This window comes from Photinus pyralis, unplaced genomic scaffold, assembly GCF_008802855.1.
Source record: "Photinus pyralis isolate 1611_PpyrPB1 unplaced genomic scaffold, Ppyr1.3 Ppyr1.4_LG1, whole genome shotgun sequence".
NCBI lineage: Eukaryota > Metazoa > Arthropoda > Insecta > Coleoptera > Lampyridae > Photinus > Photinus pyralis.
The window spans coordinates 47,366,509-47,384,305 of NW_022170249.1; the positions used below are offsets into that span (position 1 = coordinate 47,366,509).

The window sequence follows — 17,797 nt, forward strand, 5'->3', positions numbered from 1 at the left end:
CCAAGCTTCAGAGGGCGCCAAAATTAAGCAACATCTTTCAGCGAAAACACAATAAAGTATTTATGAACGCCACTTTCTATTTTTTGCCTGGGCCTGGTACCTAGGCAGTGGCGTAACTAGGTAGGTGCCAAAGGTGCCGCGGCAGCGCGCTCTGCATGGGGAGGGCGCGCCGGAGGCGCTGAAGCACCGAGGGCACTAAGTCGGAATGGGCATCGCGGTGTACAGTATAGGCCAGTCATAAAAGACAAGAACGGCAGTTAAATTCTAATAATTTGCTAACGACGAATACAGGGTGCAGTGAAATATAATTAAATCTAAATTTACGGTCCTTTAGAATGCACGGAACATCCAAGGGATTTCAGCGCATTTTTGTGTGGCAGATCAGTACTTTTATTAGCCAGTTTTGACTCCACAATCAATAAGATCTTGTCAGGGGGCTACCACATTCCCTTTGTCGGTACCCACTTCTGACGCTCCCACAGACGGCGGAGGTATACAAAGTTTGAATCAAAACACTTGTACCACACTATGATAAGCGCCTCAATATGAGTGGCGACTATGTTGAAAAATAGCCTAAGAGTGTAGCTTCCAAATGTATAAGTATAATAAAAGTTGTTTCTTACACTTTCTTAACTTTTTATTCCAAACCGTCTGCTACTTTCTGAATGGCCCTTGTAGAACAAAGTTACAGCGGTAGGAAAAGGCTGCAAATTTAAACTAATAGTAATACCTAATACTTTATTTGTGATCTATATAATAGTCGCTGTATTAGTGTGACCAGCATTTGCACCCTTATTCTAAGACGCAATCATTTCTACGACTTGTACCCTATGTCATAGCTAAATTTGACGCGAGAATTGGAAACAATATAAATAAATGTATTTCTATTCTTCATTGAGTGAAAGACTTCATTATTCAAAGCATTCTTCTAAAATTTAAGTAGCGCAGTGCTTTTAAAATTTCGTGTAAAGTTTCTCTCAAAAATGTACGGTGTTTTATCAATTAGAGCTCAATGGTAAGTGATAAGGCGCCAAAACCTGATCCGGCACCGCTTCGAAAAATGCCTAGTTACGGCACTGTACCTAGGAATAACCTGAGGAAGGGCGCGCTGAGAACATCTCGCCTAGGGCGCCAAATAGCCTTTCACCGGCCCTGCCTCCTTGGATTTCCACGCGCGAATACGGTTTTGATTCCGCGTCAGCAAGCGCGGAAGCAATCGGGTGCGGGGGTACATTTGATTCATTGTTATTATGGCACATCCACTTAAACTGAAAAGTTTTTCTTTTTTATGAAGAAACAATTAAAAACTTAGATGATTTTTATTGTTTTTAGAAAACATAACTTTATTGAGTGATTCGGTATTTGGTGTATTGTAACCAGTATACATATAGAATAGTGTAGTAAATACGCCACGATAAATAAATTAAGGAAATTCTACAACACTATCATGTTCAATGCGTTTTTTCAATTCACTTATCGGGATGTTTTTTTAGGCTTTCTAGCCATTTTTGTTTTACCTCCTCCACAGTGGTAAAACGCTTTCCTCTCAAGTGCCTTTTAGTCTGGGGAACAAAAAAAATCACAGGAGGCTAGATCCGGTGAGTAGGGAGGGTGGACAATTGGTGTCATGCCGTTTTTGGTCAAAAACTGCCTTACGGTGTGGGCCGGCGCGTTGTCATTATGGAAGAACCAATCGCGTGTGTCCCAAAGATCTGCCCTTTTCTTCCGGGTACTCTCCCTCAACTTTTTCAAAACTTCCAAGTAGAACTTCTGGTTAACAGTTTGGCCCGGGGGAACGAACTCCGCGTGCACAACAATATAGCTTCACATAATAAGCGTTTGGAGAAAAATCTAGACAACAAGCTCCCATGAATGTAATGAAAACTCGTTGAGATATCACATTGTCCCATTATGATATTAGATTCCCATATTCAATTTCCAAGGGTTGATTTGGTTACATAAAAAAAATCGCGCAGTTTTATCTCAACAGAAAACTATTGTATGAACGCTATTGTCCGTCTGTCGATCCATCTGTACCACTACTAGTCCTCCAGCTTAAGCTTTTTCGTTGTTTTCGTTGTTATTACTGATTCTGTGCGGGGAAAATGCGCTTTCGTCTGTCTCGAGTGACCACCTCTATACTAGTTTCCATTAGTGTCTTATTGAGACTAAAGCGAAGAAAATTAGGCCCCTTCGTGCGACGTTCAGTCCAAAAACCACAGTTAACAACGCAATTAAAATGTATGTACCAATAATGTTATACCTGTTATTTCCCTTAAAATGAGCTCTTTGTGTCATCACCCACCCATATAAAAGAGAGCCGTCGTTACTGCCTTCACATAGAAAATTACTTGATGGATTCTGCTTCAAAGATAACGAATGAGGAGTGGTGATGCATTTGTGAGAAAATAATCTTCAGTAAAATGAATTGAAAATTCTCTTTCGGTCTCGACTTATCATGCGGAAAGACGGGCGGACGCACAACACAACGAAACCAGTAGTATACTAATCGCTTAAGTGTCACTGTAGTCTTATTTCGTGGTAATAGTGGAATTTTTCCGATATTCTAGAGTACTAGATACATGAAAAAACTCAAATAATGGCAACAATTTAAGACTTCATCAAATCACTTAACAACTTTTCGACTGCATTCCGATGAAAATTTATGATCAAACGTTTATCGAGAATGTGGAAAACGAATTGCTTAATTACGAGCGTTTTATCATAACCAAGAAATCTATTGCAGCATTAACATCATTTGTTATCGTATGATTTCATAACTTCTTTCTCCATGTGTTGCAGGTTGGTTCTCCTTAACAAATGAAAAAGGAGAAAAAGCTGCAGTGGCCCATTCTTCGGTGTTGCAGCTTGTTAGAGAACAAGTTTGTAGTTTTATTAGCATTCAATCTTTCACTGCCTACACTGCGGGCAATCAAGACTCTTCAGGTGAGTTTATTATTCAATAGATATGAAACTCAACAAATGGAACCAAACTAATGGAATTAGATTAGTTAGGCTTTCAAGTGCTTTTAGCGTATTTCGCTCGAATAATTCTGCTATTCCTTTTTCTAGACGGTATGAATGCGAGATCTCAGTATTTGAAAACTCAAATTCGCGGAGGGCAGGTGTTCCAGTTACGAGCCGTTTTTCAGCACCAGGACCGTTCGGAAGGAGGAAAACATTCGACGCGATCTTCTAGAATTTCACGTTCGACAAGAGATAAGGATCTCGCTAACCGTTATGCGCAGCTTACCAGTCAGAATAATCAGGTACGGTTAAGACTTTTAATGCCTCCTTATTGCCGATGTCGTCCGTTAATTCAAACGTCTTGCCATTAGCAAATTGCGAAATTAGTAGAGTGCGACTGTATATAGTTTAGTGGAACTAAATCTAACGATGTTCTACATCTTCTCGCATGTTAAGCCGAAATGGTACCGTTTAAATTGTAATTTGTTTAATATTTGTAGGGCTATTGATTTATAACGGATGTAATAAATCGCGACGGGGCACAAATTTCCTGCACGATCGCTAAATGAATTTGCGACACAATCAACAACTTTTCTAATTTCGTAATTGAAAACTTAACTGAACGGTGTGATTCCATATTATATAAGCAACCGATCCCTTTCAATATAAAATAATTTATATTCAAAGACATGTAGGTATATGTCGCTTTATGTAGGTGGTGGATAACAACCAGGAACAATACAGACAAATAAAATAATAATTACTCCTGTATAAGGGAAAGTGTACCATAAGCGACTTATTTTCCAAAGATGTAAAAATTCAAATTGATGCAAGTACAAGAAAATAAGGCAATAGGTCAGCAGAGCAAAAAGAATTCCCCACAAAAAACCGTAGTCCTAGAGAAAATTTATCGCTACACCTTTGGAGGGCGGCGGCAGATTTCAAAACCAATGAGAAATTAATAATAATCATAATGAATTCATGATTTTCCTTGTTTGGTGCTTAATATGGGAAGGTAAACCATGGGATCTAACAGTATTGCGGTCAGTTTGAATTTCCCGCAAAACAAACAATTTTGAAAGTTGGTAACCCGCCAAATGTTATTTATTTCAAAGTCAAACTCAATAAATATAAACAATCGGTAAAGCTTTTTATGAACAAACTCTTACCGCAATATTCATTCCCCGTTCCCACACAGGTTTAACCACTGCAACATAAAGAAAATTCATACTTCAAAGGAGCTGTTACCCAAGACTGAAATGAATTTAATTATTACAAAAATAAATAATCGCCCTCTCATAAATTGATGCAGTATGAGTCATGAATTGAAGATATACAGCCAAGTTTTCCAATAAGGACCGGAAGTATTGCTTAGGTACATTTCAAAAAGGTACCCCCATGAAGACTTTCCAAAAATTCCTAAGATTTATTGTGGTACCGAGACGATTTCGAAAAAGATTTATTGAGAGCCTTAAGTAGAATCGTAATGCAGACAGCTCCTAGTAAATTCCTTACAAAAACTAGGTATGATTTGTAAGGCGGTTTCCTAAAACTACTAAAAAAAATTCCCAGAAGTGTCAAGATGTCTTCTAGGAAACTGGATATATCAGACGTATTATATCCCTAGAAAGACTGACGATTCCTAAGAAGGTTTCGGAAAATGTTCATACAAATGTTACAAAAAAATGATCAAAGTCCTCGTGTGAGATCGAAGGGACTTCAGCGCATTTTTGTGTGGCAGATCAGTGTTTTATTAGCCAATATTGACTCCACCATCAATAAGATCTTGCCGAAAGCTACCACGTTCACTTTGTCGGTACCATTTTCTCACTTACCGTGCACTCGCAATTCGCGTTTGAAGTTTTGACTCCACCATCAGTAAAATCCTTTGGGGGTTACCATATTCCCTTTGTCGACACCCACTTCTGATCACCCGCAACAATTCGGATTTGAAGTTTCGACTCCACCATCAGTAAGATCTCGTCGGGGGTTACCACATTCCCTTTGTCGATACACAGTTCCGACGTCCCGTTCATTCGTAATTCACCTTTTTGTAGATTTCGCTAAAATGCCGGCATAAAATCGTATTCAACTTTTGGGTACTTCACATAGCTCGACCTTCTATTAGTGACACGAGAAAGAGAGACCGCGATTCGCGCTGTAAGAAACTTTTGGGCGCCCAAAGTCGACTACCCCTCGAAGCGCGCCGCGCAAAAGGTGGTTTATTTGGCCCCTAGGAAAAAAAAACTAAATTCCGCCACGCAGGAGTTGTGCGCGTTGACAAGATCTTCCCGACGACACCAATTTGAAAACAATCGGAGAAAAACTGTAGAAGAAGATAGATAAAAACTGAAAAATCTCCAGGTTAGTATAATACGCTCGGGGATGGCGTCCAGATGTCGTCGACTCCAAATCTGGTAGCCCCATCCCTAACGTTCTTAATTACACGGCCCCGATAGTTATATGTACACTCCTTGTCTTTTTACAAGGGTTTTTCTACGGGCGCGCATTTACTGCCAGCCAGCCAGCCAGCCAGCCAGCCAGCCAAAGTGAGATTAAAAGCTACTTTTTACAAAAAAAATTTTTGCAAAAATGCGCTAAAAATTTTGCAAAAATGCGCTAAAAAATTCCCAAATTTGCAACAAGAACTTATAAGGTTTCCAAAGAGATGTTTATGAAATTTCTCAACTCCTTTTCGACCTAAAGAATGTTCTTATAAAGATTTCTGTATTCCTAAGAAAAATTTCAAATTGCTAGACAGATCAAAAACATCTTTCTAAGACATTATACATTATTACTGAAAGGTTTCTAGTAAAATTCCGTCAATGTCCTAGGAAAATATGTCTTGGCCGGCTGGCTGGCTGGCTGGCTGGTCGGCTGGCTGGCAGCAAATGTGGGCGCGTAGAACTCTTGTAGAAAGGCAACGGGTGTACATGTATCTACAAGGCCATGTAATTTGTAAACCTTGGGGACATGGCTACATGATGTGGGGTTGGCGACATCTGGGCGTCGTTCTCGAGCGTAGTATACTAACGTGAAGGTTTTTCAGTTTTTTCCTATCTCCTACTACAGTTTTTGTCCGATTCTTTTCAAATTGGTGTCGTCGGAAAGATGTTGTAAACGCGCACAACTCCTGCGTGGCGGAATTTTGCTTTTTGGCCTAGGGGCAAAATTAACGACCTTTTGCAAGGCGCGCGCGCGTCTTCGAGAGGTAGTTAACTTCGGGCACCTTTTACCTTCCGTTGCGAATTCTGTCACGCGTTTTAACGTTTCGTAAATCTCGAATGGCTGTCTCTCTTTCTCGTGTCGTCAATAGAAACTCGAGCAATGAGAAGTGCTCCCCAAAAATTAAGTACTATCTTGTGGAAGGTTTTTAGCGAGATCCACCAAAATGTGGTATAAGTATGCACCGAAAAAGGAAATGTGGTAGCCTCCGACAAGATCTAACTGATGATGGAGATAAATCTTCAAACGCGAATTGCGGGTGAACGGGACGTCGAAACTGGGTACCGTCAAAGGGAATGTGGTATCCTTCGACAAGATCTTTTATTCATGGTTGAGTCAAAAGTGGCTAATAGAATACTGATCTGCCACACAAAAATGCGCTGAAGTCCCTGGATCTCACACGAGGACTTTGATAATTTTTTTCGTAATTTACAAGAAAATCGTTCTTGCATACATACATAACAATCTCCAATTATGGGGGTCGTAAAGTTTTGTGGTAAATCAAATAATTTCATTTCCTCAATGGATTATCACCATTTATACCAAGTGCAGTTTTTGCTGGTTTGGAATTTTTGTAAAATTGAAATGTTACAAAAGACACATGGCGATATAAAATGACGACGCTTAACGGGATAAAAATATAAAGGACGGACGGACGGACAAAGTGGCCACAATAGCGCATTTTTTTTTAAATTTTTGAAATGCGCTAATAAAGCTGCAGGGAAGGGGTAAATTTTGTAAGACGTAATCGCCCAAGAGTATGATAATCGCTAATAACCAATTAACGTTACTACACACCTGATACGAAACCACATTTACAATTAAAGCTAATGCACATCATTTCCTTGTACCATAACTTCTTGAAACTACTGCAGTCAACCGAATGAGCTAATTCCTTATACAAATGTGCGAATGGACCACCCAAATTGCATTTTAAACATGAAGGTAAATACCGCGAAGTGCTCTTCACAAACTACAAACTGTCCAAAAATTATACTCATAGTATGATTAATTACTAATTGTCTGTTTTACTTTCAGGAGTTATACGTTCCTTTAACAACCAAAGGCGAATTTTACGAGATTTACAGTACCATGAAGGCTCGATTGTGCTTTCCTGGTCTTATAGACAAGACGGGTCCATTAGCATTAGATAAGGATTGCCTGTATAAATTAACACATTTATTAAGAAGAATCGCACTGCCCGTAAAAGTGAAACTCTTAAGTGGATCCTTGCCGCCAGGTGTACCCAAAGAATTTACAGGTAAGAAATCGAATCTTGTTATCGTTCATTAGGTAACATGCTTTAAAGGAATTTCTTTGATCACTCCCTGAAACTAAAGCGAATTTTGTAATCGGACAACTGCCGAATATTCTAGAAGTGGTTTTTTTTTAATATTGACACTTTCTTTAAACGAACATAGTTGTACGACCGACCGTGTGGTTTTGAGATAGCAGTTAATATTTAAATTACTGTCATCTGAGTAACACATGCTGCGTTCAAAGAAAATGCTACATGTTTTTAGTTTCGATTTAACATGTCATTACAGGGCCAAGCGTATAAATTTTGTAAGTTACTACACCTTTACCATGTACACTGTTTTTAAGCTTCTGCGAAAAGCATGCCGTAATTTTTACGGTGGGGCTAAACCCACCCACACTCAAAAAGAAGATGAAAGTTGTTCGCGTGTGGCGAATCTCTTTATAATTGAATATGAAAAAGAAACAATAGTTCAATACCTTATTTGTAAATTATGCAAGCCTTGCATTTTGTTGTAATTTTTACAGTCCCTTGACGGTGTCGTTATGTAGTCGCACCTTCGACCGTATCCCACACGCCATAAATTATATAACCATAAACCTATGATTTATAGAAAACTATTTTTCAGATTCCTTTGTGTTGGAGAAAAAGATTCAAGAGCCTTTAATGGTGACCTGCACGTTGCCTCCGCCATCAGAGGATATCAAGCACGAAATTAGCTGCATCAATTTGAACTCCCGGGTCAAAATTTCGAAATGCACCCTGGGATTTGATTCCGAAAGTCGGCTATTTAAATCCCAGCGTGTACAATCGACACTTGCGTTCTGTCATAAAAACGTGGACAGTTGGTACAGAGAAGTGCGACTAATTCCAAACATACACTTAGAGGCATCGCATCAAACGCCTCAAATTACCTGTGTTGAATGTCGAAAACTGAACAGACCATGCACTGATACGTGTCGGGCCAAATATGAAGAACAAAACGTAAAACAGTTAATAACAAAACAGGTCATTGATAAATTTCCTAAACCGAAAAAATGGTACCGACACTTTAAGATTTTGGGTCTCGGTAGTGAATCCAACAGCAAGTTTGAAGATATGAAAGATCCGATGGACGGTATAGAAAAAGGAAAAAGCATGGAGCGATATAAAGACATGTCGAAATTAATCGAAGACAAATTCGGAAAGAAGAGTTACAACCCGGTTAAAAAGTCGGCGAGCTTCATGTACTCCAACAAAAGGATGGATCTACAGGAAACCCCCACCGATAAAAAAGGCAATCCAGCATTACTAAAATGTCAAAGTTTGGATACTCAGATTTATGCAAACGAAGACGACCATCAACTGAAATTGCTCAAGGAGAAACTTCATCGAAAAATCTCGAATGCGTCCGAATCTCTGAGCGTGGATTTCGAAATGTGCATTCTCGAAAACGAAGGCGGAGTTGTAAACCATGGAAAAAACAGCGTTAGGCAAGGGCACTCGCTGAAAGATTTAACGACCAGTCTTCATATTACCAAGATCAATTTCGACGAAATCAAACCGGCTGAAGATATAGCCAAGCTCCGAAAGACGAAGCCCGACTTAATTCCTACCTTACCGAAGAGCGATGGCACGTCTTCTTACATCACCGATCGACTTTGCTCAGAATTCCACGTGAAAACGAAAATGCAAAAGAGGACCGGCAGTAAGCAGAATTTACTAACAAACTCGGAGCACTTACGTAGCAGCGTGCGCATCATTGAGTCAATTAAAAGCCGCCACTTCTCAGTTTTCGAGAGTAAAAAGAACCTTAACACCCAATCAGTCGTAGTGCAAGTGCACGAGGAATCGTTACCAAAAAGCAAAAAGGGAACATCCGTCATTGTCGATGATATACCATACAGTCACGTGATGGACGAAGTACGTGAACGGACAAATGGTAAACAAGATGAAAATATTTACGCGGAAATTTGTGAGGATTCCTGCAATTGTGATAGTATGCCAAAATGTGATTGTAAACGAACTAAAAAGGCTAATTCCGATTATTGTTACGTTAAATTAGGGTCGAACGGCGATAGTGTCATTCAATCGGATTCGGATGAGGCCATCTATAATACGCTAAGATAATTAGTAATTATGTATCTTATTTTTAGTGTATATATCCTATGATTCTGACATTCAGATTTGTGTACGTATGTAAATAATTCTTATTTAGAATATGTAGCAAGTTCAGTAAACTATTGCCGAAGTACTTTTATTTATTAGATACGTCATCCAAATGTGTAAACGCCTCCTTCGCTAGATTCAAGCGCATTTTTATGCAGAAGCTCTCGAAATAAGAATTGCAGGTATCGTTCAAGCTTTTCCTCAAAATACATAAAAAATGTGCGAAATTGTCTTCGTTAAAAATTGGCGCGTTTGGTACCGTTAAATTGGCGACTTGAAAATGCACAATGTATCTGCTTGGTTTAGAATTGAACCGAAATTTGTTTCCATTGTACCCCTACTGCTTTCGGAAAGAAGAAACTCCATTGTTTACAACCCATCTTCGTCTCCCTTTCGTTGCGCTTGCTATTGCCTTGTCACTTTGCTACCCTGTTACAAGCGAAAAAGTATAGGCGCTTGTATACGTTCGCTTTATTGGTCAGAAAAAAGTTTTCCAAAAATGTCACTACTAAACAGTAGTAGTAATTTTCATAGTTGCAGTATGCACCCATCAAGCTTTCACGTGCTGATTATAAACTATGAAAATTCCGACACCAAATTAAATGGACAAGTGTGGTTAGGTTCTGGGGCTCCCACTACGCTAGGTACTCGTGTCGATAAATTTGCGTTTATCACCTTTAACGAGTCAAGGTCGAGTCCGATTTATCGAAACTCTACTACTGTATCGACAAATGGCAATCGACCTTTTACCAGAAAAGCTTGGAATCAGAACCAAATGTCGACCTCGTACGCCTCAGAACTCCAACGTACGGAAGAACTTCTGCTTCTCATGTTGATAAAACTCCTTTTATCAGGTTTGATGAGTAGCCGTTGAGTATACTTTCGTTAATATTTCTCCATGAATCATTTGAATGATATCGTCATCTGCTCAACCAGATTTCTGGGAAATGGGTAGCTTACGCACCAAACTTTAGGGGTAAACGCCATAGAGTCTAGCAGTTAACCGGCTAGGAGACTTAGCTTCACCACGGAAAATAGTGGCTACTGAGCCCCACCACCCCGACAAGGTGTATCCCAAGGGGAGAGTCACTATATATAGGAGTTAGTTAGTTAGGTAGTGTATATAGACGTACTGATTCAACGAATTCCAGGAAAATAAAATGCACAAGTTACGTTTTTCTACCCACTTTCAAGCTTTACAACCCCTCAAAGTTCGAGGCCTACTAAGTGCTGGATCAAAGAACCATAAAAAATACCAGAAAAATAACATGCAAATTTCTACTTTCTTTTTCCCACTTTCAAGCTAATTTCACAACCCCTCAGAGTCCGACACCAAATTAAGTGGGCAGGGGTGGCTAGGCCCTCAGACTCCCACTACCCTGAGTACTCGTGTCGATAAAATTTCCTTTATCACCTTGAAGGCTTAACGAGTCATGGTCGAGTTCGATTTCTCGAAACTCTGCTCCTGTGTCGGCCAATGGCCATCGACTTTTTACCAGAAAAGCTTGGAACCACAATACAGCACGATTTCAAAATTATCGGCTAATTAGGGCCCTATTGGCCTCGGAAACAAAATCGACGCAAAATGTCAGACATCAGGAAATTCAAATCTCTCGCACAAACTCAAATTTACCGCCACAAACTGGCACAGCTAATCACAGCGCCGTATATGTGACGTCAGAAAAAAGTGGAGGGGATGTCTGATTGGATTCTACTGCTTACCTCTATGAATAGTACAGTCAAATTAGACCAAAAAATGGGCATTCCGTGCATCAGATATGTCATCTCTAATTTTTCTTTTAAATTGTTAGGATCAATATGGATGTGAAAAATCCAAGTTTTCGACATTGAAAGACCTGTGCGAGCGACACAGCACTTGAAAATATGTCATTTTCTTACCATTTTTTGGTTTTTGTAAGTTTTACTCCTAAAGAACCGATTTTAATGCATTTATTGTCGTATACTTTACTTACATATAATTTAAGGAAGTCCTAGGCAAAGAGAAGTTACAGTTGTTTTAATATTCGCCTATTACCGACTGCAAACATGAAGATGAAGTCGCGTTATCAACCAGTGTATGACAAAGGGACCACTTAAAAATTTAAACCTAGAGAAAAACAGGAAAAACAGAAGCAGAAAATACAAAGGAAGAAGAATCAAATTTCGCTTTTGAATATTCTGGTTGTTGTGCACAACTGACCTCCGCCTATTTGTGCTAAAGGTTGATTCACAGAGATTCAATTGAACTCTGACCTTTCTAATAATATTTGTACCGTTTGCAAAACAAGCATCCACTTTTAGGTTTTTTTTTTTACTTGGTGGCCTAGGAGCGATTCCCGAAATTCAACAATTTTGTTTTAAAGTCAATTATTTAGTTCAAGAAGTTGCTTCTGATTGGTATAAAACCAAATTTGACGTTGTTACGTTTTTAGTCAGTTGTAGGTAAATATTAGTTTATGGCGTGTTAAAGGTGATTTCCAATTAGCACTTAAATCTATACACAAAAGTTTCCAGATAAAATCAGAAATGGTCATTTGCAAGTTATATCGGTACGCTACTCTTATTTGCCATTTTCTTTCACCTACATAAGGTGTTACATCCGACTTAAATGTTGCAACGTTGTACGGATGCCACAACGTATTTAATTATTTTGAGGATGGAAATGGAAACGTATTTAATATACATATTTTGGACGTCAAAGACAAAGGACGAATTTTTTACCATGGAATAGCAGTAGATTGTAATTTGGACCAAGTTATACTTTTGTCGAAGTAATAAGTACGCAATCTGTTATTATTGTTGTCTATGTAAGGAAATATTCTTAAGAAAAGAACACAATCTGTTTAAATAAATAATCAAAACAGAGTCCTAGGCGATAATTTCTTAGCTTGAACCACAGATCCATTGCGAATATGGTAGTAACCTAAGGAGCGCCTGTCTTGAAGTTCGCGATTATTGTAAATCAAAAGTACGTCATTTGGAGATGCTCCAATGCGATCTGCGACAGTGCGTCTTAGAGTTTTCACTGTATCACGAGAGTCAACATCTAAGGCGAAGCTGTCCTGATCATCATTTGCGCATGTAATAGTAATCATCATGGCATTGCATTTCTAAAAATATTGAAAAATTACTTCAGTAGACATATAAAAAAAAACATCTGCATTAATGTGATGGATCTACTACTACTTGTAGATAGCAATATGCTAGAGGACTTCATTGTTCTATCAAGAATTATAATAATAATATAAATGAAAAAATACCTGAGTAATGACAACCATCACAAGTACACTCGAAAGGATCACATGCATCCTTAGCCCCATGTCGTTAAATTGTATTGTTTTTGAAATAAGACTTGAAAAATTCTACTATGAATTCACTTATATATTACTGTTCCCACTGTCTTTACCCTTGCATTAATTAGTTTATGTGTGGCTTTACGCTTATCACTTTCCCTCAATTGCCAATTAAACAATACTTATTCTTTACCATTTTTACCCATCCATGGTCAGTAAACAGTAACAATTTAAATAAAAAAAATAGCGCATATAATTATCAGTTGAAATGGTACGAAGTTAGAAAAATATAATCTCTTGCAATTCTTCCCTTTATTACCACAAAAATATATATTTAAACTCCCCCTCGAATGGATAGAACGTAATGTATAATACTTCCTCTTGGAAGATTATAAAACTGTACGGTTTTTGAGTTATCCAGTTCCTTTCCTGCGTAAATTAAACGCTGTTCACTCGGTATATGATGCCCGTATATTTCTAAAATCTTATGCTTCACATCTTCGATTATACTAAAACGTCTTCGATTTAACGGTTGAATGAATAGCTCCATTCCGCCTTTCAGCCGCACGATTAGAGCTACGGTTGCACCATTTCCTATGCTATAATCTTGCAAGCTTCGATCATCTTCTAGTACTCTTCCGTTGAAGACCAAGCGTTGTAAATCAACCGGTACATTGTGTTGAGCTTCTATCTTTGTCTTTATGTTCGATACTGTACTTGAAAGATCTACATCTAGCGCGTAAGTTATTCCACTTATGTGTTTTATCAGAATCTGGACAGGTGGAATATCCTAAGTACTGTGCTGATAACAGGCATTGTTAACTTCTTGCTAGATTTACAAATACATACCTTGAGTGTTATCAAAATTATAAGTAGATTAAACAGTTTCATGTTCTTCGAGCACATCGTTGCGGTACATGGAGAACATTGAACTGACATTATCGCGAGGGTTTGACCTATAGTTATCAGTATAATGATACACATAGTGATAGATTGCTATTATTTTAGGAATTCAGAGACAATTTAAAGGAATGTGCGAAAACACAGCCATGAATTGCTATATTGCTGTGGAACCCGCCTGCGATTTTCTGAATGAGCATATCAAACAAAAATCACAACGAAATCCAGGTGAATAATAAATGAAACAAACAAAGTTATCCCTCCGCCATTCGTCTATGGAATGAAATCAAAGGACAGAACAAGCATCTAATTTTGTTACACTGAAAGCTTCGACCAAACAAGCACGAAATATAAAGAGTCCCAGAAAAAATTCATGACTCAAAAACACAAATCACACAAAGATCTAGCCAAATCTTTAACTGAAATCTGAACAAAATCATCAAACAGGAGTTCCCATTCAAAAAAATTAAGGTTTCGCGTTATCAAAACTATGAACCTTGGCATGAATTCCTGAGCACCATGTACAAATGTTTCGGGTTCCCACAGGTTCTAACATTCCACTATATCATGTCTCATCACTAAAACGGATGCGGAAAATAATTCTAATCTAATATCTAAGGGCACTATGTGCTTCTCCGGATTAGGTTTGCCTGCAGCTGGACGAAAGCGGTAGCGCAATCGATTACATCAGGGGTCGGCAACCGGCGGCCCGCGGGCAACTTGTGGCCCGCACGCCGTTTCTTAGTGGCCCGCGAAGGGGTTTAAATTTTACTAAATATATGGCCCGACTTTTACATTCGAATAATGTGAAAATGAACGGCAAAATTGCGACTTGCATTAGAACGAACTTGAAGTATGAATCATTTCCATCCTAGAACGGCATTCAACGTTTCTTAATCTATCCCCGGACCCCACTCCCCTTGGGAGGTACTCCGTACTCCTTAAACCCCCCGATGGCCCCTCACACGGATCACAACTACACATTCGCCCACATCTTACCAAAAGGTTGCCGACCCCTGGATTACATCAATCGAATGCAAGAGTAATTCTTGAAGCCTAGTGGTATTGGTGAGTCGTCATTATCAAAGAATTGGAGCGTTGCAATGTTGTTAATAAGGATATCACGAAGCTATGACACATTGATTTGGAAACGCATCCAGAGAATGAATTAATATTTGCATTGCCTTGGTACAACAAACGATAATTGCTGAGTACGAAAGAAGATTGAACGCCGTTAATAAAGACTACGTTTACACGAAAAAATAACAAGGTTTTAACAATATCGAACGGTTTCAACCGGCTATTTATACGGACGTAACATAAACTGGTGTTATTAACAACGGTTTAAAGTGTGTAAAGTAAAACGCGGTGTTATTAACACAATACTGCTACCTGCTACCAATAGCAAATAATAATTACCATCGAGATCTGACCTTTTGAGGAACAGGGGAAATTGATAACAATTCCGTTGGTATTGCGATTAAAACCAATATTAAAAAAATTATCAAAGTCCTCGTTTGAGATCGAAGGGACTTCAGCGCATTTTTGTGTGCCTGATCAGTATTCTATTAGCCACTTTCGACTCAACCATCAAGTTGAATACTAATGGGTCGTGAACTCGTGATAATGTGGTTTGCTTCAGAGGTGAATCTCTGATTGTAGTATATGTTGTATCATTTGTTGTACTTGTTTGTTCGGTAAGTTGTATTTGTGTGTTTGTTTGGGTTATAGTAGGGGAGCTAACACGAAATCCACTGAACGAGAATGATCAAAATTTTAACCGATGGTGTTCCATTTTGCCCTATCAGAGTATGCTAAAATCGATCGTCTGCCGCCTCAGGTCATACGACTTAAGCTGCTGCGGGTACTTCTTGCGGTACCAATTCTGAAAGGTTGTTTTTCGAAAAAATAAGTTATACACCAAATGAAAACGTTGATAATAGCTCTTAAAAAAATATTTAAAAAAATCGCGCGCATTTGATAACTCCTTAAAAAAACAATTCTTAGTCGGTTTTTCACGAACTTTGTACGGATATAACTAGGTTACGGTTGGACGAATGAAGCTGATTTTTTTTACAGACTGATGATAGGTACTACTAATGACTTAACGGTGTTTCGTTTTTAAATTTTTTCTCTAATTACAAGATTATCTTATTATCTTAACATTATAAGATATCTTATAATTAGAGAAAAAATTTAAAAAAGAAACACTCTCATAGTCATTGGCTGTACCTATCATTAGTCTGTAAAAAAAAATCAGCTTCATTCTTCCAACGGTAACCTAGTTATATCCGTAGAAAGTTCGTGAAAAACCGACTAAGAATTGTTTTTTTACGGAGTTATCAAATGTGCGCGATTTTTTTAAATATTTTTTTAAGAGCTATTATCAACGTTTTCATTTAGTGTATAACTTATTTTCTCGAAAAACAACCTTTCAGAATTGGTAGCACAAGAAGTACCCGCAGCGCCTTAAGTCGTATGACCTGAGGCGGCAGACGATCGATTTTAGCATACTCTGATAGGGCAAAATGGAACTCCATCGGTTAAAATTTTGATCATTCTCGTTCAGTGGATTTCGTGCTAGCTCCCCTACTATTAGAGGTGGAGATATTACAGTATGTTGTGTACCGTGTTGCGAGCGAGTGCTGTTGTTTACATGTATACGTTGTGGATCATTTGTGTATGTAGTATCGTGTGTTATGTTTAGAAATTTACGAACAATATGGCATGTGTTGATAATGACTGCTTTTTGTAAATGTCTGTATGTGTTTTTGTCTAAACCTAATAGTTGTAAATTGTGGTGTATTGTCTTTGGTATAACTCCAGTAGCACTAAGAATAATGGGAACTATAACAGTAGATTTCATTCTCCATTGCGTCTTAAGCTCGATAGCTATATCGGTGTATTTGCGGTGTTTTTCTGCATGTGTTTTAGTTAAGTTGTTAGTGTTGGGTATGGCAATGTCTATAATACAAATGGATTTTTGTGTTTTATCTATAAGTGTAATATCTGGTCTATTATTGTGGATAGTTTTGTCTGTGAGTAGTGTCCTGTCCCAATATAATTTGTGTGTGTTGTTTTCAAGTATGATCTGTGGCGTGTATTTGTAGTATGGTGTCTTATCTGTTATGAGATTGTGTTTAAGTGCTAATTTTTGATGTATGATTTTAGCTACCTGATCGTGTCGATGTTTGTATTCAGTTTGTGCAAGTCGTGTGCATGCCGATATTATATGTTGGATTGTTTCTGATGTTTGTGAACAGAGTCGACAAGAATCGTTTGTCACTGTTTTGTCTTTATGTATGTGTTTTTTATAGTTGCGTGTATTAATGACCTGGTCTTGTATTGCTAACATGAAACCCTCAGTCTCCGGGAAGACATCACATTCAGACAACCAAGTGTGCGTTGCTATAGAATCAACACAATCCTGACTAACCTCTTGCGGAAATCGTCCATGTAACGGCTTTTGGTTCCATGTCTGTATGTTATTTGTGATGTATGTAAGTTTGGATGGAGGTGGGAGTATATTAGTTTCGTGTAGGTTAAGTGGTGTGTAAGATTTGTCTGCATATGTTACTGTTTTGTGTAGGACTGAAGTATCTGTTTTGTTATAAAAGTATTGTCGCAAATTGTGTATTTGTGTTTGGTGCAATATTTTTATATCTGTAAGTCCTCTACCTCCTTCCGAACGAGGAAGGTAAAGTCGTATAGTAGAGGAGTGAGGGTGATGTATATGGTGTTTTGTTAATAGTGTACGTGTGTTTCTCTGTATTTGTTCTAAATCTGTATTTGTCCAACGTATAATCCCAAAAGAGTATGTAAGCACTGGTGTGGCATAAGTGTTAATAGCTTTGATTGTATTTCTACCGTGTAATTTTGTTTTAAGTATACTGCGTACTCTTTGTAGGTATTGTGTAATAAGTGTTTGTTTTATACTCGTATGTTTAATGTGTGTGTTTTGCTGAAAACAAGATACTTATAAGTTTCATTCTCGTCCATGGAATTT

General features: G+C 38.3%; 1 protein-coding gene across 2 annotated transcripts in view; it reads left to right on the forward strand.

The window, feature by feature from the left end:
• The window catches only part of LOC116158854, a 51,816-nt gene extending 42,135 nt beyond the window's left edge, over positions 1 to 9,681 (forward strand). For both annotated transcript variants that reach the window (XM_031471705.1, XM_031471706.1), the window contains exons 3-6: positions 2,803 to 2,946; positions 3,073 to 3,269; positions 7,231 to 7,453; positions 8,079 to 9,681. In XM_031471705.1, coding sequence (XP_031327565.1) covers positions 2,803 to 2,946; positions 3,073 to 3,269; positions 7,231 to 7,453; positions 8,079 to 9,559 — 2,045 coding nt within the window. In that variant the 3' untranslated portion in view covers positions 9,560 to 9,681. The remainder of the gene's footprint in view (positions 1 to 2,802; positions 2,947 to 3,072; positions 3,270 to 7,230; positions 7,454 to 8,078) is intronic.
• Positions 9,682 to 17,797: the final 8,116 nt, after the last annotated feature.